Raw genomic sequence first — 27,035 nt, forward strand, 5'->3', positions numbered from 1 at the left:
AGACAGCCCACGTGGGCCAAAAATCACCCAAACAGTCCACGGGAAGGGTCAGGGTGCTGAGTCCAAGGACCAACGTGCTGATATGTGTACTGATGGACAGCCACGGACGTCCTGTGTGTGCTGTTGGACACAGACGGACACACACGGACACAAACGGACAGCCATGGACGTCCTGTGTGTGCTGGCGGACAGCCACGGACGTCCTGTGTGTACTGAACAGACAGCCCACGTGGGCCAAAAATCACCCAAACAGTCCACGGGAAGGGTCAGGATGCTGAGTCCAAGGACCAACGTGCTGATATGTGTACTGATGGACAGCCACGGACTTCCTGTGTGAGCTGACGGACACACACGGACACACACGGACAGCCACAGACGTCCTGTGTGTGCTGACGGACACACACGGACGTCATGTGTGTGCTGACGGACACCCACAGACGTCCAATGTGTACTGAACAGACAGCCTAAGTGGGCCAAAATCACCCGAACAGTCCACGAGAAGGATCAGCGTGCTGAGTCCAAGGACCAACGTGCTGATATGTGTACTGAAGGACAGCCAAGGACGTCCTGTGTGTGCTGACAGACACACATGGACACAGACGTCCTGTGTGTGCAGACGGACACCCACAGACGTTCTGTGTGTGCTGACGGACACCCACGGACGTCCTGTGTGAACTGAACAGACAGCCCACGTGGGCCAAAATCACCCAAACAGTCCACGGGAAGGGCCAGCCTTCTGAGTCCAAGGACCAGCGTGCTGATATGTGTACTGATGGACAGCCACGGACGTCCTGTGTGTGCTGGCGGACACCCACGGACGTCCTGTGTACTGAACAGACAGCCCACGTGGGCCAAAATCACCCAAACAGTCCACGGGAAGGGCCAGCGTGCTGAGTCCAAGGACCAACGTGCTGATATGTGTACTGATGGACAGCCACAGATGTCCTGTGTGTGCTGACGGACACAGACAGACACACACGGACACACACGGACAGCCACGGACGTCCTGTGTGTGCTGGCGGACAGCCACAGACGTCCTGTGTGTACTGAACAGACAGCCCACGTGGGCCAAAAATCACCCAAACAGTCCACGGGAAGGGTCAGGGTGCTGAGTCCAAGGACCAACGTGCTGATATGTGTACTGATGGACAGCCACGGACGTCCTGTGTGTGCTGTTGGACACAGACGGACACACACGGACACAAACGGACAGCCATGGACGTCCTGTGTGTGCTGGCGGACAGCCACGGACGTCCTGTGTGTACTGAACAGACAGCCCACGTGGGCCAAAAATCACCCAAACAGTCCACGGGAAGGGTCAGGATGCTGAGTCCAAGGACCAACGTGCTGATATGTGTACTGATGGACAGCCACGGACTTCCTGTGTGAGCTGACGGACACACACGGACACACACGGACAGCCACAGACGTCCTGTGTGTGCTGACGGACACACACGGACGTCATGTGTGTGCTGACGGACACCCACAGACGTCCAATGTGTACTGAACAGACAGCCTAAGTGGGCCAAAATCACCCGAACAGTCCACGAGAAGGATCAGCGTGCTGAGTCCAAGGACCAACGTGCTGATATGTGTACTGAAGGACAGCCAAGGACGTCCTGTGTGTGCTGACAGACACACATGGACACAGACGTCCTGTGTGTGCAGACGGACACCCACAGACGTTCTGTGTGTGCTGACGGACACCCACGGACGTCCTGTGTGAACTGAACAGACAGCCCACGTGGGCCAAAATCACCCAAACAGTCCACGGGAAGGGCCAGCCTTCTGAGTCCAAGGACCAGCGTGCTGATATGTGTACTGATGGACAGCCACGGACGTCCTGTGTGTGCTGGCGGACACCCACGGACGTCCTGTGTACTGAACAGACAGCCCACGTGGGCCAAAATCACCCAAACAGTCCACGGGAAGGGCCAGCGTGCTGAGTCCAAGGACCAACGTGCTGATATGTGTACTGATGGACAGCCACAGATGTCATGTGTGTGCTGACGGACACAGACAGACACACACGGACACACACGGACAGCCACGGACGTCCTGTGTGTGCTGGCGGACAGCCACGGACGTCCTGTGTGTACTGAACAGACAGCCCACGTGGGCCAAAAATCACCCAAACAGTCCACGGGAAGGGTCAGGGTGCTGAGTCCAAGGACCAACGTGCTGATATGTGTACTGATGGACAGCCACAGACGTCCTGTGTGTGCTGTTGGACACAGACGGACACACACGGACACACACGGACAGCCATGGACGTCCTGTGTGTGCTGGCGGACAGCCACGGACGTCCTGTGTGTACTGAACAGACAGCCCACGTGGGCCAAAAATCACCCAAACAGTCCACGGGAAGGGTCAGGATGCTGAGTCCAAGGACCAACGTGCTGATATGTGTACTGATGGACAGCCACAGACTTCCTGTGTGTGCTGACGGACACACACGGACACACACGGACAGCCACATACGTCCTGTGTGTGCTGACGGACACACACGGACGTCATGTGTGTGCTGACGGACACCCACAGACGTCCAATGTGTACTGAACAGACAGCCTAAGTGGGCCAAAATCACCCGAACAGTCCACGGGAAGGATCAGCGTGCTGAGTCCAAGGACCAACGTGCTGATATGTGTACTGATGGACAGCCAAGGACGTCCTGTGTGTGCTGACAGACACACATGGACACAGACGTCCTGTGTGTGCAGACGGACACCCACAGACGTTCTGTGTGTGCTGACGGACACCCACGGACGTCCTGTGTGAACTGAACAGACAGCCCACGTGGGCCAAAATCACCCAAACAGTCCACGGGAAGGGCCAGCCTTCTGAGTCCAAGGACCAGCGTGCTGATATGTGTACTGATGGACAGCCACGGACGTCCTGTGTGTGCTGACGGACACAGAAGGACACACACAGACACACACAGAGAGCCACGGACGTCCTGTGTGTGCTGGCGGACACCCACGGACGTCCTGTGTACTGAACAGACAGCCCACGTGGGCCAAAATCACCCAAACAGTCCACGGGAAGGGCCAGCGTGCTGAGTCCAAGGACCAACGTGCTGATATGTGTACTGATGGACAGCCACAGATGTCCTGTGTGTGCTGACGGACACAGACAGACACACACGGACACACACGGACAGCCACGGACGTCCTGTGTGTGCTGGCGGACAGCCACGGACGTCCTGTGTGTACTGAACAGACAGCCCACGTGGGCCAAAAATCACCCAAACAGTCCACGGGAAGGGTCAGGGTGCTGAGTCCAAGGGCCAACGTGCTGATATGTGTACTGATGGACAGCCACGGACGTCCTGTGTGTGCTGTTGGACACAGACGGACACACACGGACAGCCATGGACGTCCTGTGTGTGCTGGCGGACAGCCACGGACGTCCTGTGTGTACTGAACAGACAGCCCACGTGGGCCAAAAATCACCCAAACAGTCCACGGGAAGGGTCAGGATGCTGAGTCCAAGGACCAACGTGCTGATATGTGTACTGATGGACATCCACGGACTTCCTGTGTGTGCTGACGGACACACACGGACACACACGGACAGCCACAGACGTCCTGTGTGTGCTGACGGACACACACGGACGTCATGTGTGTGCTGACGGACACCCACAGACGTCCAATGTGTACTGAACAGACAGCCTAAGTGGGCCAAAATCACCCGAACAGTCCACGGGAAGGATCAGCGTGCTGAGTCCAAGGACCAACGTGCTGATATGTGTACTGATGGACAGCCAAGGACGTCCTGTGTGTGCTGACAGACACACATGGACACAGACGTCCTGTGTGTGCTGACGGACACCCACAGACGTTCTGTGTGTGCTGACAGACACCCACGGACGTCCTGTGTGAACTGAACAGACAGCCCACATGGGCCAAAATCACCCAAACAGTCCACGGGAAGGGCCAGCCTGCTGAGTCCAAGGACCAGCGTGCTGATATGTGTACTGATGGACAGCCACGGACGTCCTGTGTGTGCTGACGGACACAGACGGACACACACGGACACACACGAAGAGCCACGGACGTCCTGTGTGTGCTGGCGGACACCCACGGACGTCCAGTGTACTGAACAGACAGCCCACGTGGGCCAAAATCACCCGAACAGTCCACGGGAAGGGTCAGCGTGCTGAGTCCAAGGACCAACGTGCTGATATGTGTCCTGATGGACAGCCACAGACGTCTTGTGTGTGCTGACGGACACACGAACACACATGGACAGCCACGGACATCCTGTGTGTGCTGACGGACACACACGGACGTCCTGTGTGTGCTGGCGGACACCCACAGACGTCCTGTGTGTACTGAACAGACAGCCCACGTTGGCCAAAATCACCCAAACAGTCCACGAGAAGGGTCAGTGTGCTGAGTCCAAGGACCAACTTGCTGATATGTGTACTGATGGACAGCCACGAACACACACGGACAACCGCGGACAACCACGGACGTCCTGTGTGTGCTGACGGACACACACAAACATCCTCTGCTTGCTGACGGACACCCACAGACGTCCTGTGTGTTCTGAACAGACAGCCCACGTGGGCCAAAATCACCCAAAGAGTCCACGGGAAGGGCCAGCGTGCAGAGTCCAACGACCAACGTGCTGATATGTGTACTGATGGACAGCCACAGACGTCCTGTGTGTGCTGACGGACACACACGAACACACACTGACAGCCATGGACATCCTGTGTGTGCTGACGGACACACACGGACGTCCTGTGTGTGCTGGCGGACACCCACGGACGTCCTGTGTACTGAACAGACAGCCCACGTGGGCCAAAATCACCCAAACAGTCCACGGGAAGGGCCAGCGTGCTGAGTCCAAGGACCAACGTGCTGATATGTGTACTGATGGACAGCCACGGATGTCCTGTGTGTGCTGACGGACACAGACGGACACACACGGACACACACGGACAGCCACGGACGTCCTGTGTGTGCTGGCGGACAGCCACGGACGTCCTGTGTGTACTGAACAGACAGCCCACGTGAGCCAAAAATCACCCAAACAGTCCACGGGAAGGGTCAGGGTGCTGAGTCCAAGGACCAACGTGCTGATATGTGTACTGATGGACAGCCAAGGACGTCCTGTGTTTGCTGACAGACACACATGGACACAGACGTCCTGTGTGTGCAGACGGACACCCACAGACGTTCTGTGTGTGCTGACGGACACCCACGGCCGTCCTGTGTGAACTGAACAGACAGCCCACGTGGGCCAAAATCACCCAAACAGTCCACGGGAAGGGCCAGCCTTCTGAGTCCAAGGACCAGCGTGCTGATATGTGTACTGATGGACAGCCACGGACGTCCTGTGTGTGCTGACGGACACAGAAGGACACACACAGACACACACAGAGAGCCACGGACGTCCTGTGTGTGCTGGCGGACACCCACGGACGTCCTGTGTACTGAACAGACAGCCCACGTGGGCCAAAATCACCCAAACAGTCCACGGGAAGGGCCAGCGTGCTGAGTCCAAGGACCAACGTGCTGATATGTGTACTGATGGACAGCCACAGATGTCCTGTGTGTGCTGACGGACACAGACAGACACACACGGACACACACGGACAGCCACGGACGTCCTGTGTGTGCTGGCGGACAGCCACGGACGTCCTGTGTGTACTGAACAGACAGCCCACGTGGGCCAAAAATCACCCAAACAGTCCACGGGAAGGGTCAGGGTGCTGAGTCCAAGGACCAACGTGCTGATATGTGTACTGATGGACAGCCACGGACGTCCTGTGTGTGCTGTTGGACACAGACGGACACACACGGACAGCCATGGACGTCCTGTGTGTGCTGGCGGACAGCCACGGACGTCCTGTGTGTACTGAACAGACAGCCCACGTGGGCCAAAAATCACCCAAACAGTCCACGGGAAGGGTCAGGATGCTGAGTCCAAGGACCAACGTGCTGATATGTGTACTGATGGACATCCACGGACTTCCTGTGTGTGCTGACGGACACACACGGACACACACGGACAGCCACAGACGTCCTGTGTGTGCTGACGGACACACACGGACGTCATGTGTGTGCTGACGGACACCCACAGACGTCCAATGTGTACTGAACAGACAGCCTAAGTGGGCCAAAATCACCCGAACAGTCCACGGGAAGGATCAGCGTGCTGAGTCCAAGGACCAACGTGCTGATATGTGTACTGATGGACAGCCAAGGACGTCCTGTGTGTGCTGACAGACACACATGGACACAGACGTCCTGTGTGTGCTGACGGACACCCACAGACGTTCTGTGTGTGCTGACAGACACCCACGGACGTCCTGTGTGAACTGAACAGACAGCCCACATGGGCCAAAATCACCCAAACAGTCCACGGGAAGGGCCAGCCTGCTGAGTCCAAGGACCAGCGTGCTGATATGTGTACTGATGGACAGCCACGGACGTCCTGTGTGTGCTGACGGACACAGACGGACACACACGGACACACACGAAGAGCCACGGACGTCCTGTGTGTGCTGGCGGACACCCACGGACGTACAGTGTACTGAACAGACAGCCCACGTGGGCCAAAATCACCCGAACAGTCCACGGGAAGGGTCAGCGTGCTGAGTCCAAGGACCAACGTGCTGATATGTGTCCTGATGGACAGCCACAGACGTCTTGTGTGTGCTGACGGACACACGAACACACATGGACAGCCACGGACATCCTGTGTGTGCTGACGGACACACACGGACGTCCTGTGTGTGCTGGCGGACACCCACAGACGTCCTGTGTGTACTGAACAGACAGCCCACGTTGGCCAAAATCACCCAAACAGTCCACGAGAAGGGTCAGTGTGCTGAGTCCAAGGACCAACTTGCTGATATGTGTACTGATGGACAGCCACGAACACACACGGACAACCGCGGACAACCACGGACGTCCTGTGTGTGCTGACGGACACACACAAACATCCTCTGCTTGCTGACGGACACCCACAGACGTCCTGTGTGTTCTGAACAGACAGCCCACGTGGGCCAAAATCACCCAAACAGTCCACGGGAAGGGCCAGCGTGCAGAGTCCAACGACCAACGTGCTGATATGTGTACTGATGGACAGCCACAGACGTCCTGTGTGTGCTGACGGACACACACGAACACACACTGACAGCCATGGACATCCTGTGTGTGCTGACGGACACACACGGACGTCCTGTGTGTGCTGGCGGACACCCACGGACGTCCTGTGTACTGAACAGACAGCCCACGTGGGCCAAAATCACCCAAACAGTCCACGGGAAGGGCCAGCGTGCTGAGTCCAAGGACCAACGTGCTGATATGTGTACTGATGGACAGCCACGGATGTCATGTGTGTGCTGACGGACACAGACGGACACACACGGACACACACGGACAGCCACGGACGTCCTGTGTGTGCTGGCGGACAGCCACGGACGTCCTGTGTGTACTGAACAGACAGCCCACGTGAGCCAAAAATCACCCAAACAGTCCACGGGAAGGGTCAGGGTGCTGAGTCCAAGGACCAACGTGCTGATATGTGTACTGATGGACAGCCACGGACGTCCTGTGTGTGCTGATGGACACAGACTGACACACACGGACACACACGGACAGCCACGGACGTCCTGTGTGTGCTGGCGGACAGCCACGGACGTCCTGTGTGTACTGAAAAGACAGCCCACATGGGCCAAAAATCACCCAAACAGTCCACGGGAAGGGTCAGGGTGCTGAGTCCAAGGACCAACGTGCTGATATGTGTACTGATGGACAGCCACGGACTTCCTGTGTGTGCTGACGGACACACACGGACACACACGGACAGCCACAGACGTCTTGTGTGTGCTGACGGACACACACGGACGTCATGTGTGTGCTGACGGACACCCACGGACGTCCAATGTGTACTGAACAGACAGCCTAAGTGGGCCAAAATCACCCGAACAGTCCACGGGAAGGATCAGCGTGCTGAGTCCAAGGACCAACGTGCTGATATGTGTACTGATGGACAGCCAAGGACGTCTTGTGTGTGCTGACAGACACACATGGACACAGACGCCCTGTGTGTGCTGACGGACACCCACAGACGTTCTGTGTGTGCTGACGAACACCCACGGACGTCCTGTGTGAACTGAACAGACAGCCCACGTGGGCCAAAATCACCCAAACAGTCCACGGGAAGGGCCAGCCTGCTGAGTCCAAGGACCAGCGTGCTGATATGTGTACTGATGGACAGCCACAGACGTCCTGTGTGTGCTGACGGACACAGACGGACACACACGGACACACACGGAGAGCCACGGACGTCCTGTGTGTGCTGGCGGACACCCACGGACGTCCAGTGTACCGAACAGACAGCCCACGTGGGCCAAAATCACCCGAACAGTCCACGGGAAGGGTCAGCGGGCTGAGTCCAAGGACCAACGTGCTGATATGTGTCCTGATGGACAGCCACGGACGTCTTGTGTGTGCTGACGGACACACGAACACACATGGACAGCCACGGACATCCTGTGTGTGCTGACGGACACACACGGACGTCCTGTGTGTGCTGGCGGACATCCACGGACGTCCTGTGTGTACTGAACAGACAGCCCACGTTGGCCAAAATCACCCAAACAGTCCACGGGAAGGGTCAGTGTGCTGAGTCCAAGGACCAACTTGCTGATATGTGTACTGGTGGACAGCCACAACACACACGGACAACCGCGGACAACCACGGACGTCCTGTGTGTGCTGACGGGCACACACAAACGTCCTCTGTGTGCTGACGGACACCCACGGACGTCCTGTGTGTTCTGAACAGACAGCCCACGTGGGCCAAAATCACCCGAACAGTCCACGGGAAGGGCCAGCGTGCTGAGTCCAACGACCAACGTGCTGATATGTGTACTGATGGACAGCCACAGACGTCCTGTGTGTGCTGACGGACACACACGGACACACACTGACAGCCATGGACATCCTGTGTGTGCTGACGGACACACACGGACGTCCTGTGTGTGCTGGCGGACACCCACGGACGTCCTGTGTGTACTGAACAGACAGCCCACGTGGGCCAAAATCACACAAACAGTCCACGGGAAGGGTCAGCCTGCTGAGTCCAAGGACCAACTTGCTGATATGTGTACTTATGGACAGCCACGGACACACACGGACAACCACGGACGTCCTGTGTGTGCTGAACAGATAGCCCACGTGGGCCAAAATCACCCGAACAGTCCACGGGAAGGGCCAGCGTGCTGAGTCCAAGGACCAAAGTGCTGATATGTGTACTGATGGCCAGCCACAGACGTCCTGTGGGTTCTGACGGACACACACTGACAGCCATGGATGTCCTGTATGTGCTGACGGACACCCATGGACGTCTTGTGTGTGCCACCGGACACCCACGGACGTCCTGTGTATACTGAACTGACAGCCCACGTGGGCCAAAATCACCCGAACAGTCCACGAGAAGGGCCAGCATGCTGAGTCCAAAGACCAGCATGCTGATATGTGTACTGATGGACAGCCACGGACGTCCTGTGTGTGCTGTCGGACACACAAGGACACACACGGACACATACGGACAGCCACAGACGTCCTGTGTGTGCTGACGGACAGCCACAGACGTCCTGTGTGTGCTGGGAGACAGCCACGGACGTCCTGTGTGTGCTGGCGGACACCCACGGACGTCCTGTGTGTGCTGTCGGACACACAAGGACACACACGGACACATACGGACAGCCACAGACGTCCTGTGTGTGCTGACGGACAGCCACGGACGTCCTGTGTGTGCTGGGAGACAGCCACGGACGTCCTGTGTGTGCTGGCGGACACCCACGGACGTCCTGTGTGTACTGAACAGACAGCCCACATGGGCTAAAATCACCCAAACAGTCCACGGGAAGGGCCAGCGTGCTGAGTCCAAAGACCAGCGTGCTGATATGTGTACCGATGTACAGCCACTGACGTTCTGTGTGTGCTGACGGACACACACGGACACACACGGACAGCCACAGACGTCCTGTGTGTGCTGACGGACACATACGGACGTCCTGTGTGTACTGAATTAAAAGCCCACGTGGGTCAAAATCACCCGAGAAGCCAAAAATTCAAAAATTAATATTTTTGAAGAAACTTTTTTTTTTTTGAATTATACAGAGGTATCCTGGCCTCACATAAGTGATCCAGACTAGTCACGTGTTGCCACGTGTCGGTTTTTTTTGAAGAAACTTTTCTGAAGGGAAACATCAAAAATATGTCAACAAAGAGTTTAAGATGTCAAGTGTTGATCAAAAGTTGCTGTAGACATCCGTTTAGACCAAAAAACCTCAAAAGATGCAAAAGACATGGTTAGAAGCAAAAAAAAATCATGAAAATGTACCAGAAAATAGCTTTAACCATTCTTATGAAGCATGCAAAAAATCAGATTTAAATTCGAAGTATTTTTTTTTTACATTAAAAATACTCCCGGAACACAACCAATGTCTTCTTGTGACAGACTGAAAAAAAGTGTTTTGTCTATATAAGGGGTAGGCACTCTTCTGAGCCTACCCTCAGTACCCGAAGGGGTATGTAGTGTTGGACTGCTCGGTCCAACACTATCTATGGCTGGGTTGAGGTCGATGGCCGGATTGTCTCCGGTTAATTTTCCGGTGAATTTTCTGGTACCTTTTCCGGCGAGTTTTCCGGCGGACCGTTTTGCCCCTAACTTCAAATTTTTGCGCTTGTGTGGTCTTGGCCTGGTTTCATCCGCCTTCCAGTTGCTCTTTTGATTACATCTCAAGAGTGGTTGGAAAGATTGATGTTAGCGGGGCAAATGAACATTCGGCGTATGAGTGGTGATTGGATAGCTAGTGTTTGTAGGCTATGTGCTCGCGCACCCAACTACAGACCAACTATCCTCCTCAGTTTCTTCACTAGCATAGTTTTATGCTTGTTGAACTGATCCGGGGCCTGTGTTGCGTACCTATCTGGAAAGAAATTGTTAAGCTTTGCTTAAAATGTTGTTTGTGGCATCTCTTTCAGTGGGGAAGTCGTGAACACATAAGCCGGCACTTGTGATCCTTGCGTCTTTGCATAATTTATGAATTGTTCGCAAAGGTGAATAAGCTGTTTGCTGAGATCTCAGTTGCGGAAATATTATGGCGGTGACTTGAAGAAATTCTGTCCCGCTAAGCACGTTTGTCTCCGGACAAAAGATGACTGTCAAGTCTGCGTCTGTTCCCACTTTCCATGTGTTTGCAGGAATATGACGTGGTCTTGCCCTGATTTATGAATGCTACCTGGTTGATCCTGCCAGTAATCATATACCTGTCTCAAAGATTAAGTCATGCATGTGTAAGTATGAACGAATTCAGACTGTGAAACTGTGAATGGCTCATTAAATCAGTTGTAGTTTGTTTGATGGTAACTACTACTCGGATAACCGTAGTAATTCTAGAGCTAATACATGCAACAAACCCCGACTTCTGGAAGGGATGCATTTATTAGATAAAAGGTCGATGCGGGCTCTGCCTGTTGCTCTGATGATTCATGATAACTCGACAGATCGCATTGCCTTAGTGCTGGCGACTCATCATTCAAATTTCTGCCCTATCAACTTTCGATGGTAGGATAGTGGCCTACCATGGTGGTAACGGGTGACGGAGAATTAGGGTTCGATTCCGGAGAGGGAGCCTGAGAAACGGCTACCACATCCAAGGAAGGCAGCAGGCGCACAAATTACCCAATCCTGACATGGGGAGGTAGTGACAATAAATAACAATACCGGGCTCTTTTAGTCTGGTAATTGGAATGAGTACAATCTAAATACCATAACGAGGATCCATTGGAGGGCAAGTCTGGTGCCAGCAGCCGCGGTAATTCCAGCTCCAATAGCATATATTTAAGTTGTTGCAGTTAAAAAGCTCGTAGTCGAACCTTGGGATGGGTCGCCCGGTCCTCCTTCGGTGAGCACCGGTCGGCTTGTCTCTTCTGTCGGCGATATGCTCCTGGCCTTCTGGCCGGGTCGTGCCTCCGGCGCTGTTACTTTGAAAGAAATTAGAGTGCTCAAAGCAAGCCTACGGTCTGTATACATTAGCATGGGATAACATCATAGGATTTCGATCCTATTCTGTTGGTCGTCGGGATCGGAGTAATGATTAACAGGGACAGTCGGTGTAATAACCCTCACGAGCAGAGAGAATTTTGGTCGAGAAAATTCTTTAAGATCAATTTGAAAATTGATCGATCAGAATTTAAATAAAAATCGACACGGTGAATTAATCTCTCAACGGGGCTGTCTTTTGGTCGAAAAACCATCTCTTGATGGTTCTGGTCGAGTGTTAATTATTATTGTCGATTTTTATTCATGCTGGGAGAGTTTATTCAGAGCAGGACGAGATTCGAATGATGAAAAATATTTAGTCGAAACAGTCCAAAAAATATCGACAAAACTCTTAAAATTATTTCTGAACAGTCACATGTCTTGCACCTTCTAGCCTACTTGCTTCCTCAGTAATTAGGTCACATGACATGCACCTACTTACGTACCTGCTTGCTCATTAGAATTCACATGCTGGTCACAAGCTGTTTGCTTCAGCTGCTTGTATCTTTCTTCATGGAAGGGAAATGTTCAGCTGCTTGTGCTGCTTGGTGTGCTGAAGCATGTCCCCAGCTGTCTAAACTCAGCTTTGTCTTTTGTGGGAGCACACACTCATCTGAAGCAACTCCTTATGATATAATATACCCTCTTCTCTCCTCTGGACGTCCTGTTACTGCAAGAAAAAGCAGAGAAAAATTCAGAGAGAAAGATAGAAATAAGAGAGAAAAATCTGTGAGAAAAATTAGTTGAAAAATTCAGAAAAAATTCAGAGAAGAGAATTGAGAAAAGATGAGCCTTTCACACCATTCTGTGACTTTATCCAGTGTGTTCTCGTGTGGTTAAGGGCTCAAGGTTTGGTGTCCAAGAGTTTAGAATCACCCAAGTTCTTTAGCCTTGGATTTTATCGGTAAGAACATATGGGTTTGATGAGATCAGTTTTGCTTGAGCTTCAGTTCTTGTTAGGTAACCAAAACGATTTGGTCTGTTTCTGATCTTGAACCTATCATGGATATCTTGTCCTGATCAGGTTAGACGTGTGTTCAGCTTGAAGTTTATATCAACCAAGTACATCTTAAAGCTTGAGGAAATCGGTAAGCCATAGCTACTAGTTTAGAGAAGTTTTGTTTGGAACAAGTGGACTGATTTGTTAAGCTTCCTGTCTAGATTAGTTTTTTTAAACATGTATGTGGATTGATTGGTTCAGTTATGTCACTTAGCTATTTTTTTTAAGGCTTAGCTGAACTGAATTATCCTTCAACCAAACTGAACTGCTTTGAACTAAGCTGAGTAGAGTTTCTGTTGGAATCGACCTGACTGATCTTGTATCCACACATTCTGAATCAGGAGTAAAATGGAGTGTTATTAGTTGAGCTCGATTTTAGTCTTCCCTAGCCAATCTCATGGAATCAAAGGTGAGTCTAGATAGATGAGTAATGAGTAGTGAATAAATATTTCTTGATTGAACGTACTGAATGTAGATGATTGATAGGCTTTGTCTCTTGATCAATATTTAATCGGTGAGGTGTTTACTTAGTGTAAACACTTAATAAATATTTATGAATGATCATAGAGGTTTATTCCAAACCTTAGTACTTGTTCTCAAGTACCAATACATATGTATAGTATTGAATATGTAAGTATAAATCATTCGAAGTATTATTGTATACTCACTCTCCCGAAAGTTCCCGCATTACCATGAATTGTTCCTGCGATACGGAACAAGATCACGAAGACACGATGATGGGGTCGCACCCTGGAGGCCGTGTAACTGCATGCAGCATTAGATGTTCGATCATGGAATATCTAATGGAGATGGTAGTTATATTTATTTCCCTGCTAGGCTCAGTTAGCCTTGGTGGTTTTCCGGGTTTAGTCTATATATATATATATAAGAATGAGTCAATGGCGGGTCGTGGAGATGATGTTTAAGATAAGATTCACATCGATGGAATGATAAGCCTTATATATGTATTTTTATCAGTTATGGAATATATTTTCACTGCATACAGATGGAGTTGATTGCTTGAGATATTATTAATATATGTTGGGGTGCGGACTAGGCTCACTGAGTAAACTAGTTACTCATGACTCATTTGGGATGCAGGTAACCAGTAGGCGGGAGACCTTAGTCTAGGACAGGAAGGAACATCATTAGCCAGTGGTAGTTTTATTATCCTTGCAAAGTCGTTTTGATATTTCTTATGTATAAGATTTATTGACCGAAAACCTCGAGGTTAATTTATAACAAATTTTGTAAGATGCTTTTAAATGATATATAAAGAATGTTTTTTTTTTAAGTACGGGTTCCATATGATATTAGTCCTTGTCCGGACGAACTAACTATCGAGTATTGCTTTTTCGGGTTCAAAGGCCTAGAGTGATATCTGATAGGAGCGTTGGTGTTCTTTGGTTGTTAGTCTAAGTTTATCGGAAGTTTTCTGAGAACCTCGGATCGACCATCGAGGAACATCGACCGTGTAAATTTCGGTCATCTACGATCGGGGGTGTCAGAGTCGGTGTAATAACCCTCATGAGCCAATAAATTTTTGGTCGAGAAAAATCCCGCTCGACCAGTTTTTAGTTGGTTCAACAAGGATTAATAAAAATAAAGATCGACCCGGTAGATTAATTTCTCGAAGGGACTGTCTTGTGGTTGAAAGACCTTCACTTGATAGTTTGGTCGAGTCTTAATATTTTGGTCGAATTTTTATTAAATGGAAGAAATTTTCCGAGAGCAAGACGAGAGCCAACGACAAGGAATATTTGGTTGAAAAATTATTGAAAATTATCAACCAACTGCTACAATTAATTTTGGACCAGACTCATGTCTTCCACCAGCCTGCTTGCTCAGTCTTTAATCACATGACTTGCACCTGCCTGGTTGCTTAGCTTCTTCAGTAACTGTCACATGACAATCACAAGCTGCCTGCTTGCCTTGTTTCTTAGATTGTCATGTGAGAAGAACATGAAAGGGCTGGAGTTTCTTCAGGTTAAGGAAAGGACAGCAGCTTGTGCTGAGAGTGCTGAAGCAGCTGGCCAGCTGTCCCCACTCAGCTTAGCTTTGTCCTGAGTGAAACCCTCACCTGAAGCAAGCTCACCTCATATTTAACCTCTCCTCCAGCTGCTTCCCACGTTCTGAAACCTCAAAAAAATACACAAAATTTTCAGAGAGAAAGAGAGAAAGAAGAAGAGAAAATCAGTGAGAAAATCAGGAAATAAAATCAAGAAAAAAAAATTGTTGGTGATTTGATCTTCACCCCTAGCTCAGTCAGTTGCTGTGAGAAAGATCAGAAGGTGAGATTCTTAAATAAAACCCTAGACCTAGTTCAGTTCAGATCATGATCAGGCCTTGATCTTTCTCTTTGATCAGTTCAGCCACAATCTAATCTTAGAGAAGAGGATCAGCTGTGGCCATCTAGTCCTTTGGTTCATCTTGGTAAGCTTTGGTCTCTTACCTCAGTCATGTCTTGATCAGAGCTAGTTGATGTTTACATAAGAACTTGGTCGGATCAGTTCTCTAAGTGGTGATATAGTTCAGATTTTGAGTAATTTCGGTTTGAATCAACCTCTTAGAACCACCAGCTATGATGTTCTGATATGGCTTTGATTAAACCAATTTGAACTCAGTCTGATCTTTTCCTGAACTTTGTTAGACTGACTAGAACCAAGCTGAACTAGTATAGTTGAGTGGAACCAAGTTTGAACTGATCTGATCTAAGGTGTTAAAGCATGAACCAAACTGATCTTGTAGTCATTCACTTCAGTTTCAGGTCAGAGGTGGAGTAAGGCCTTAGGTATCCAACCAGTTCCAAGACTAATCTCTTAGGTGAGTCTAGATATATGTTGAGATTGATTAAGATAGTAAAGTCTCTCAAGTTTATAAGAGTGGTGTTGTGTTAACTTATTGTGAACTATACATAATGGTAATCAAAATGTTAAAGTAAGGTTAATCCTCATCTTAGTACTTGTGAACAAGTACTAATCTTAACTATGAAATAATCATGGTTTAATTAAGGATTAATCTTGTTTTAATTAAGGATTAATCTTGGTTTAATTAAGAATTAATCTGAAATTAATTTAAGAGTAATCATGATTAATTAAGTACTAATCTTGGATTAATTAAAGATTAATATGAGATTAATTGAGGATTAATCTAGGATTAATTAAGAGTTAATTATGATTAATTAAGGATTAATTATGGATTAATTTTGGAATAATTATGGAAGTAAAAGCATGTGAAATCTTGTTATATTCACTATCCCTAAAGCCCCCGCATTACCGTGACTTGGTCCTGCGAACGGAACAAGGTCATGAAGACACGATGATGGGGTAGCTCCCTGGAGACCGTGTACTGCATGACGATGCAGTGTCGGATTGTCCATACCGGACATTCGACAATGATGGTGATGCTAACTCACTAGTCTCGGTTAGCCTTAGTGGTTTCTCGGGTCTAGTATATATATTGTATTATATGAGTATGGTAACGGGTGGGTGTTGTGGAAGTGATGTTTAAAATAAGAATTCACAATGTTGATCGATATTAAAGTATAGTACTAGTACTTGCATGATCATTATATCCATTTGATAATTGTTTGGTTTATTATTGATTGTGTTTTGATTCTAGATTCACTGAGTAAACTAGTTGCTCATGACTCATTCGTGTGTGCAGGTAACCCTTAGGCGGGAGACACTTTACTCTTTTGGACGGAAGGAGCGGCCAACCAGCGGTAGTATTTTGTTGTCCTTGCAACGTACCTTTTGATGTATATTTACTTACAACGTTGTTGGGCGATAGGCCGTAGGGTAAACTATAACACTTTGTAAGATGTTTAAAGTAAATAAATAATGTATAAAAGATGTTTATAAATCACGAGTTCTCATATGATATTAGTCCTTGTCCGGGACAAACTAACTATCGAATATTGCTTTATCGGGTTGAAAAGCCTAGAGTAATATCCGATAGGAGTGTCTCTTTTCTTTGGTTGTTGGTCTAAGGTGATCGGATTTATTTCGAGAACCTCGGGTCGACCATCAGGGAACATTGACCGTGTCATTTCCGGTTATCTACGATCGGGGGTGTCACAAAGGTGGTATCAGAGTATTGTTATACGATGCTAGAATGGGACTTGTTTCAAAAAACTTTCGAGTCAAAAATGTGTCGCAAGGATAATTAGGATATGCTGGTTTGTTCCTTCTTTTAGGAATTGATAGACCTGGGTAGAAACTTACCATGATCTTTTGTTGCAGATGCCACCGAGACAGGCACATCGTGGTGGACATTATCTACCGATACCTATTTCATCATCTTCAGACTCCTCGCCGCCATCTACTCCGGCACCACTTCCGACTCCTAGCTTTGAGGCTACACCTTCAGGCTCTAGCTTTGAGACTGACCCATCTGAAGGGTCATATGATCAGACACCGGAGCACATTCCTTTGTCTCCAGACCCATACTTTATGGACATCGAGGTGGATGTGGTACACGATAGTCCAGTGCATGGAGATCATCCCGCAGCTCCTGCATCTCCTGCTGCTGATATTCCACCGGCCCCTGCCGCACCTATTCTGGCAGCACAACCTCAACCAGCGCCAACCGATCCAGCTATGATAGCACTTCTGGAACTGATGGCTGAGATGGTGAATTTGCAATATCAAGCACTGAATGCACAGCGAGAAGCACAGCGTGCTCAGCCAGCTCCAGTACCTACTACTTCTCACCCGGACTTCCTGAAGATAGTCATGATTATGAAGAACATGGGGACGAAGCATTACCAGGGAGGCACTGATCCCTTTGAAGCTGAAGCGTGGCTTCACAATCTCGAGCAGAAGTTTGCTGCAACCCGTTGTCCGGAAGAATTTAAAAAAGACGTGGCTGTTTACTATTTAGAGAAGGACGCCATCAGTTGGTGGTTATGCGTAGAGAGGAACTTTGGAGACTTCAATCTGAGTTGGGCTGACTTCCGTACAGCGTTCGTTCGAAAGTACTTCCCATCGAAAGCCCGTGATCGATTGGAGATTAAATTCATGGAGCTAGTTCAGGGAGGACTATCTGTTAGGAAGTATGAGGCAGAGTTCACCCGTCTCAGGAAGTATGTCCACTATGGTCGAGAGGACGAGATGATGATTATCCGTAAGTTCCTTCGAGGACTTAACCCATATATCAGGAGCAGACTTGAGGCAGTAGAGTTTCATCGGCTTGCTGATCTTGTTGAGCGTGCTGTGAACGTTGAGGAGGCCATTGCTGCTGAGAGAGCTTCTTCTAGCAATGCCGCACAACCTAGAAGTCCATCTGTTCCGTTCCAGCCTCAGCCGCATTCTGCTATGCAGCGAGGACGAGGAGGTAGAGCATTTCGGGGAGGTCGTTCTGGTGGTTCTAGACCTAGAACCCCGACTTGTTTCACTTGTGGCCAGCTGGGCCATGTTAGGAGGGATTGTCCGACTGTGGGACAGTTCCAACCGGCTGTACCATCGCACATCACTTGTTTCACGTTTGGAGAGCGAGGACATTACGCGACATCATGTCCACGCACTCATCTTACTCAGCCTGTTGTTTCGAGTGCTCGACCCGCCAGACCAGTTAACCCACCTTTACCCTTACCTCATGCTAAGCGTCAAGCCACTGCTGGTAGGGCTTACGCTTTAGAGTTACCAGGACCATCCGGACCACCTCAGGGTCCAATTTCAGGTTTGTTTTCTTACCCAATTGAGTGTTGCATAATATTTTAATGATTTGTGAATTAGTGACATAAAAAAATAAAATAATAAAAGTGGTTGAGTAAGTAATTGACGGTAAAGTCAATTATTGACAGGGACTTTGGTTGTGGGTGGAATATCCGCCCACATCCTTTTCGATTCAGGAGCAACACATAGTTTTGTAGCTCCCGAAGTAGCATCCCAATTCGATGGAGAATTCACTAAGGTGAATCTATCCATTACCGTGCCAACTCCCGGAGATCAAGTTCTTGAAACTGAAGGCTGTATTCTAAGAGTTCCAATCATTATCCAAGATATGGGTTTTCCGGCTGATTTGTTAGTTCTCCCCTTAGAGAGGTACGAGGTTATCTTAGGGATGGATTGGCTGTCAAGTTACCGAGCTCACCTTGATTGTGGTCGAGGAAAGATTGTTTTCGAGAGAGATACCCAACCCTCTTTAGCTTACCATGGCATAGTACCAAGTGATGGAGCGTCATTAGTGTCAGCATTGAGAATTGAAAACCTTTTGGAGAAGGGTGAAGAAGTATACTTAGTGACCTTAGTTGCTGGACCAGTAGAAGACGAGAAAGAGCAGAACATGGAAGAAATACCAGTAGTCAGAGAATATGAGGACGTGTTTAAGGCATTAGAGGGATTGCCGCCGTCTAGGAGTAACCCCTTTAGTATAACCTTAGAACCCGGATCAGCTGCAATAGCAAAGGCACCATACCGAATGGCACCAGCAGAACTCGCTGAGTTGAAGCAGCAGCTAGCTGATTTGTTAGATAAAGGTTTCATACGTCCTAGTTCATCACCATGGGGAGCACCCGTGCTATTTGTAAAGAAGAAAGACGGAAGCATGCGATTATGTATTGATTATCGTGGAATCAATAACGTAACCATAAAAGACAAGTACCCACTCCCAAGAATTGATGAGCTATTAGACCAGTTACAAGGCGCAAGCTGGTTTTCGAAGATTGATTTAGCTTCAGGTTATCATCAGATTCCGATTTCCGAAGCCGATATCATGAAGACTACCTTTAGAACCCGCTATGGACACTTTGAGTTCGTAGTAATGCCTTTTGGTCTTACCAATGCCCCGGCTGCATTTATGCGACTGATGAATGAAGTATTTCAGGATTACCTGGATGAGTTTGTTATCATATTCATTGACGACATCCTCATATATTCCGAAGTGCAGAAGAACACGAAAGGCATCTACGACTAGTTTTGGAGCGTCTCCGAGATCAAAAGCTTTTTGCTAAGCTTAGTAAATGTCGTTTCTGGAAAAGAGAAGTTGGCTTCTTAGGACATCGAGTGTCAGAAGAAGGAGTTGCCGTCGATCCAGAAAAGATAGCTGCTATTAAGGAATGGCCGCATCCGACTTCTGTTACCGAGATTCGAAGTTTTCTCGGATTGGCCGGCTATTACAAAAAGTTTGTCCAAGCATTTGCAAGCGTATCAAAGCCTTTGACTCGTCTTACCGGTAAAGGGATTGCTTATGAATGGAGTATAGAAACCGAGAAAGCATTCGAAAAGTTAAAAGAAGCTTTGACCACTGCACCTATCTTAGCATTGCCTAAGCCTAACCAACCATACACCGTGTATACGGATGCATCTCATGTTGGTTTAGGTTGTGTGCTGATGCAGGACGATAAGGTAATCGCCTATGCATCTAGGCAATTAAGAAAGCATGAAGTGAATTATCCGACACATGACCTAGAGATGGCTGCAGTAGTATTTGCCCTTCGGATTTGGCGATCGTACTTGTATGGTGAGAAGATCAAAGTGTTCACTGACCATAAAAGCCTTAAGTATCTTTTCACTCAACCTGATTTGAACATAAGGCAAAGACGATGGATGGAGTTCATAGCTGATTACGACATGCAGATCCTATATCATCCAGAAAAAGCCAACGTTGTTGCTGATGCGTTGAGTAGAAGGAATGTTGATGTAGATATTGAAAAAGAACTCCAGAACCTGGAAGCGGAATTCAAGATGATTAGTTTGGCTGCCTTAGAAGGAGAGGAAAGAGAACCTCTAGGACTACAAGCAGTAAGCCAAGCTGGTTTACTTTCTCGTATCCGAGAATATCAAATGAGAGATGTGAACCTGAAGAAGATACGAGAGCAGTTGAATGAAGGAAACATCGGAGGATATCAAGTTGCAAGTGATGGAACTTTGTTACTCAATGGTCGAGTAACTGTTCCGAAAGGAGAAGGACTTCAAGAGGAGATTCTAAGGACTGCAAACCATTCTCTCTTAAGTATTCATCCCGGGAGCACAAAGATGTATCGAGATATCAGAAGATATTACCACTGGCCAGGGATGAAGAGAGATGTTGCCATATGGGTTTCCCAGTGTCAGAGTTGCCAGCGGATAAAAGCTTAACACCAAGTCCCAGGTGGCTTACTTCAAAGCTTACCTATCCCTGAATGGAAATGGGATGCAGTAGCGATGGACTTTATTTCTGGTTTACCTCGAGCACCCGGCCGTGGGAATGATGCAGTTTGGGTGATTGTCGATCGTCTCACCAAATCTGCTCATTTCCTACCGATGAAACTTACAGAAAAAGTTGAGACGTTAGAAGAGCTGTATTTGGAGGAAATAGTAAAGCTTCATGGGGTACCAGCAAATATAGTTTCAGACCGAGACCCGCGCTTTACAGCTGAATTTTGGCGAGCCTTTCAACAAGCCTTGGGAACTGATTTTCATATGAGTACAGCGTTTCATCCAGAAATCGATGGCCAAACCAAAAGAACCATTAGAACTCTGGAAGATCTGTTAAGGTTGTGTATCCTAGACTGGAATGGTCCGTGGGAAATTTTTTGCCGCTGATAGAATTCTCCTACAACAATAGCTACCACTCTAGTATTGGTATGTCACCATACGAAGCATTGTATGGTCGACCTTGTAGAACGCCAGTATGTTGGGAAGAAGTTGGTGAGAGAAGAATTCTTGGTCCAGAAATAGTAGATGAGGCTGCAAAAAAAGTAAGGATAATTCAAGCCAATATGAAGAAGGCTCAAGACCGACAAAAGAAGTATGCAGACCGCGGTAGAAGAGAAGTCATTTTTGCAGTAAATGATTTAGTCTTCTTGAAAGTAGCTGCACAAAAAGGAAAGGATCGATTTGGAAAAATTGGGAAGCTAGCTACTCGTTACATTGGGCCGTACCAAATTGTCGCTAGAGTTGGAGAAGTAGCCTATAGACTACAACTTCCACACGATATGCCTATGCATCCGGTATTTCATGTGTCGATGCTGCGTAAGCATATACCAGATCCGAATATGGTCGAGCCGCAGCGACCAGAGAACTTGCAACCTAACCTCACTTATCCTAAAGGTCCTTTGCGAATAGGCGAGCGTCGTATCAAGAAATTGAAGAACAGGGAAATTTCGCAAGTTCAAGTATTTTGGGGAAAGCGACAGAGAGTTGTTATAACATGGAAGGATGAAGATAAGTTCCGAGTTGATTATCCAGAACTCTTCCCAGATACCCCAGTCGTCCAGTAAAGGGTGTACACTTGTTTTTTTTTGAGAATTCGGGGACGAATTCTTTTAAGGGGGGAAGAGTGTAATAACCCTCATGAGCCAAAAATTTTTGGTCGAGAAAAATTCCGCTCGACCAGTTTTTAGTTGGTTCAACAAGGATTAATAAAAATAAAGATCGACCCGGTAGATTAATTTCTCGAATGGACTGTCTTGTGGTTGAAAGACCTTCACTTGATAGTTTGGTCGAGTCTTAATATTTTGGTCGAATTTTTATTAAACTGGAAGAGATTTTCCGAGAGCAAGACGAGAGCCAAAGACAAGGAATATTTGGTTGAAAAATTATTGAAAATTATCAACCAACTGCTACAATTAATTTTGGACCAGACTCATGTCTTCCACCAGCCTGCTTGCTCAGTCTTTAATCACATGACTTGCACCTGCCTGCTTGCTTAGCTTCTTCAGTAACTGTCACATGACAATCACAAACTGCCTGCTTGCCTTGTTTCTTAGATTGTCATGTGAGAAGCACATGAAAGGGCTGGAGTTTCTTCAGGTTAAGGAAAGGACAGCAGCTTGTGCTGAGAGTGCTGAAGCAGCTGGCCAGCTGTCCCCACTCAGCTTAGCTTTGTCCTGAGTGAAACCCTCACCTGAAGCAAGCTCACCTCATATTTAACCTCTCCTCCAGCTGCTTCCCACGTTCTGAAACGTCAGAAAAATACACAAAATTTTCAGAGAGAAAGAGAGAAAGAAGAAGAGAAAATCAGTGAGAAAATCAGGAAATAAAATCAAGAAAAAAAATTGTTGGTGATTTGATCTTCACCCCTAGCTCAGTCAGTTGCTGTGAGAAAGATCAGAAGGTGAGATTCTTAAATAAAACCCTAGACCTAGTTCAGTTCAGATCATGATCAGGCCTTGATCTTTCTCTTTGATCAGTTAAGCCACAATCTAATCTTGGAGAAGAGGATCAGCTGAGGCCATCTAGTCCTTTGGTTCATCTTGGTAAGCTTTGGTCTCTTACCTCAGTCATGTCTTGATCAGAGCTAGTTGATGTTTACATAAGAACTTGGTCGGATCAGTTCTCTAAGTGGTGATATAGTTCAGATTTTGAGTAATTTCGGTTTGAATCAACCTCTTAGAACCACCAGCTATGATGTTCTGATATGGATTTGATTAAACCAATTTGAACTCAGTCTGATCTTTTCCTGAACTTTGGTAGACTGACTAGAACCAAGCTGAACTGGTATAGTTGAGTGGAACCAAGTTTGAACTGATCTGATCTAAGGTGTTAAAGCATGAACCAAACTGATCTTGTAGTCATTCACTTCAGTTTCAGGTCAGAGGTGGAGTAAGGCCTTAGGTATCCAACCAGTTCCAAGACTAATCTCTTAGGTGAGTCTAGATATATGTTGAGATTGATTAAGATAGTAAAGTCTCTCAAGTTTATAAGAGTGGTGTTGTGTTAACTTATTGTGAACTATACATAAGGGTAATCAAAATGTTAAAGTAAGGTTAATCCTCATCTTAGTACTTGTGAACAAGTACTAATCTTAACTATGAAATAATCATGGTTTAATTAAGGATTAATCTTGGTTTAATTAAGGATTAATCTTGGTTTAATTAAGAATTAATCTGAAATTAATTTAAGAGTAATCATGATTAATTAAGTACTAATCTTGGATTAATTAAAGATTAATATGAGATTAATTGAGGATTAATCTAGGATTAATTAAGAGTTAATTATGATTAATTAAGGATTAATTATGATTAATTAAGGATTAATTATGGATTAATTTTGGAATAATTATGGAAGTAAAAGCATGTGAATTCTTGTTATATTCACTATCGCTAAAGCCCCCGCATTACCGTGACTTGGTCCTGCGAACGGAACAAGGTCATGAAGACACGATGATGGGGTAGCTCCCTGGAGACCGTGTACTGCATGACGATGCAGTGTCGGATTGTCCATACCGGACATTCGACAATGATGGTGATGCTAACTCACTAGTCTCGGTTAGCCTTAGTGGTTTCTCGGGTCTAGTATATATATTGTATTATATGAGTATGGTAACGGGCGGGTGTTGTGGAAGTGATGTTTAAAATAAGAATTCACAATGTTGATCGATATTAAAGTATAGTACTAGTACTTGCATGATCATTATATCCATTTGATAATTGTTTGGTTTATTATTGATTGTGTTTTGATTCTAGATTCACTGAGTAAACTAGTTGCTCATGACTCATTCGTGTGTGCAGGTAACCCTTAGGCGGGAGACACTTTACTCTTTTGGACGGAAGGAGCGGCCAACCAGCGGTAGTATTTTGTTGTCCTTGCAACGTACCTTTTGATGTATATTTACTTACAACGTTGTTGGGCGATAGGCCGTAGGGTAAACTATAACACTTTGTAAGATGTTTAAAGTAAATAAATAATGTATAAAAGATGTTTATAAATCACGAGTTCTCATATGATATTAGTCCTTGTCCGGGATGAACTAACTATCGAATATTGCTTTATCGGGTTGAAAAGCCTAGAGTAATATCCGATAGGAGTGTCTCTGTTCTTTGGTTGTTGGTCTAAGGTGATCGGATTTATTTCGAGAACCTCGGGTCGACCATCAGGGAACATTGACCGTGTCATTTCCAGTTATCTACGATCGGGGGTGTCACAGTCGGGGGCATTCGTATTTCATAGTCAGAGGTGAAATTCTTGGATTTATGAGAGACGAACAACTACGAAGGCATTTGCCAAGGATGTTTTGATTAATCAAGAACGAAAGTTGGGGGCTTGAAGACGATCAGATACCATCCTAGTCTCAACCATAAACGATGCCGACCAGGGATCAGCGGATGTTGCTTTTAGGACTTCGCTGGCACCTGATGAGAAATCAAAGTTTTTGGGTTCCGGGGGGAGTATGGTCGCAAGGCTGAAACTTAAAGGAATTGACGGAAGGGCACCACCAGGAGTGGAGCCTGCGGCTTAATTTGACTCAACACGGGGAAACTTACCAGGTCCAGACATAGTAAGGATTGACAGACTGAGAGCTCTTTCTTGATTCTATGGGTGGTGGTGCATGGCTGTTCTTAGTTGATGGAGCGATTTGTCTGGTTAATTCCGTTAACGAACGAGACCTCAGCCTGCTAACTAGCGACGTGGAGGCATCCCTTCACGGTCGGCTTCTTAGAGGGACTATGGCCGTTTAGGCCAAGGAAGTTTGAGGCAATAACAGGTCTGTGATGCCCTTTGATGTTCTGGACCGCACGCGCGCTACACTGATGTATTCAACGAGTTCACTCCTTGGCCGACAGGCCCGGGTAATCTTTGAAATTTTATCGTGATGGGGATAGATCATTGCAATTGTTGGTCTTCAACGAGGAATTCCTAGTAAGCGCGAGCCATCAGCTCGCGTTGACTACGTCCCTGCCCTTTGTACACACCGCCCGTCGCTCCTACCGATTGAATGATCCGGTGAAGTGTTCAGATCACGGCGACGTGGGTGGTTTGCCGTCTGCGACGTCACGAGAAGTCCACTAAACCTTATCATTTAGAGGAAGGAGAAGTCGTAACAAGGTTTCCGTAGGTGAACCTGCGGAAGGATCATTGTTGTACCCTGGAAACAGAATGACCTGAGAACGATGAAACATCACTCTCAGTAGGCCGGTTTCTTACTATGCCTGCCTATTCCGTGGTTATGCGTTCATCCATGCCCAAGACTCAGTTTTGGTTGGATCGTACGGATAGCTTCCGGATATCAACAAACCCCGGCACGAACAGTGTCAAGGAAATTCAACTAAACAGCATGCTTTCGCCAACCCGGATACGGTGTTTGTTCGGAAGCAGTGCTGCAATGTAAAGTCTAAAACGACTCTCGGCAACAGATATCTCAGCTCTCGCATCGATGAAGAACTTAGCAAAATGCGATACTTGGTGTGAATTGCAGAATCCCATGAACCATCGAGTCTTTGAACGCCAGTTGCACCCCAAGCCTTCTGGCCGAGGGCACGTCTGCCTGGGTGTCACAAATCGTCGTCCCCCCATCCTCTCGAGGATATGGGACGGATGCTGATCTCCCGTGTGTTACCGTACGCGGTTGTCCAAAATCTGAACTAAGGACGCCAGGAGCATCTTGACATGCGGTGGTGAATTCAATTCTCATCATATAGTCAGACGTTCCGGTCCGAAATCTCTTGATGACCCAAACTCCTCAACGCGACCCCAGGTCAGGCGGGATCACCCGCTGAGTTTAAGCATATCAATAAGCGGAGGAAACGAAACTAACAAGGATTTGTTGTAATTAGAAGGTTTAGAGACTGAATATTTCTGTGTTATTATTAATGAACAATGGGGGTTCCTTTATATAAGGATTACAAGATAAAGATAAATGGAAAGAGTACATATCCTAATCCATCTAGATTTAGGAAAACTACTAAAACATAAACTTATAAGGAAAAGAAAATAGGGTTTCCTTTTCTCCTAATCTTGTGGCCGCCTCTCTCTCTCCTGAACTCGGCTCTCTCTCTCTCTCCTCTCTCTAGGGTTTCTGAACCTCTCTCTATCTTCTATGTATTGGGCCGGTCTTGGGTCGGGCCTGGTTAATGGCAATCCACTCCATGATTTATAACACTCCCCCTTGGATGCCATAACCATACAAGATTTGTAGTACGCTTCATGTTGCCTCATTAAAACCTTATCAGGAAAACCCAGTGGGACAAAACCATGATGAAGGAAAAAGTGTACAACACGCAGTACTCTCCCTGATGTGAACCTCCGTGTAGGTT

At 47.6% G+C, this 27,035-nt stretch overlaps 2 protein-coding genes, 1 long non-coding RNA gene and 1 other non-coding gene across 4 annotated transcripts; all 4 read left to right on the forward strand.

Annotated features, from left to right (window-relative positions):
• The first annotated feature begins 17,319 nt into the window (after positions 1–17,319).
• LOC125596359 lies at positions 17,320–20,575 on the forward strand. The gene is made up of 2 exons (XM_048771533.1): positions 17,320–18,757; positions 18,882–20,575. Exons 1-2 carry the CDS (start codon positions 17,320–17,322, stop codon positions 19,991–19,993), a joined length of 2,550 nt encoding a protein of 849 aa, XP_048627490.1. The 3' UTR covers positions 19,994–20,575.
• A 1,204-nt stretch (positions 20,576–21,779) lies between these two features.
• LOC125596360 lies at positions 21,780–22,280 on the forward strand. Its single transcript, XM_048771534.1, has one exon. It carries the CDS (start codon positions 21,780–21,782, stop codon positions 22,278–22,280), a length of 501 nt encoding a protein of 166 aa, XP_048627491.1.
• Positions 22,281–23,194: 914 nt separating this feature from the next.
• Positions 23,195–24,569, forward strand: LOC111214634. The gene is made up of 3 exons (XR_007331009.1): positions 23,195–23,258; positions 23,587–23,648; positions 24,513–24,569. It is a non-coding gene; the product is annotated as an uncharacterized LOC111214634 (long non-coding RNA).
• Positions 24,570–26,120: 1,551 nt separating this feature from the next.
• LOC125596377 lies at positions 26,121–26,276 on the forward strand. Its single transcript, XR_007331017.1, has one exon. It is a non-coding gene; the product is annotated as a 5.8S ribosomal RNA (ribosomal RNA).
• The last annotated feature ends 759 nt before the right edge of the window (positions 26,277–27,035 follow it).

This window comes from Brassica napus, unplaced genomic scaffold (genome assembly GCF_020379485.1).
Source record: "Brassica napus cultivar Da-Ae unplaced genomic scaffold, Da-Ae ScsIHWf_1200;HRSCAF=1717, whole genome shotgun sequence".
NCBI classification, from domain to species: domain Eukaryota; kingdom Viridiplantae; phylum Streptophyta; class Magnoliopsida; order Brassicales; family Brassicaceae; genus Brassica; species Brassica napus.

What these genes read in the sequence shown, in the direction of transcription:
- LOC125596359 (XM_048771533.1), top strand. Translation starts at nt 17,320, where the DNA reads ATGCCACCGAGACAGGCACATCGTGGTGGACATTATCTACCGATACCT. An exon ending in ACCTCAGGGTCCAATTTCAG is followed by an intron (nt 18,758 to 18,881) that starts GTTTGTTTTCTT and finishes AATTATTGACAG; the next exon opens with GGACTTTGGTTGTGGGTGGA.
- LOC125596360 (XM_048771534.1), top strand. Translation starts at nt 21,780, where the DNA reads ATGAAGAAGGCTCAAGACCGACAAAAGAAGTATGCAGACCGCGGTAGA.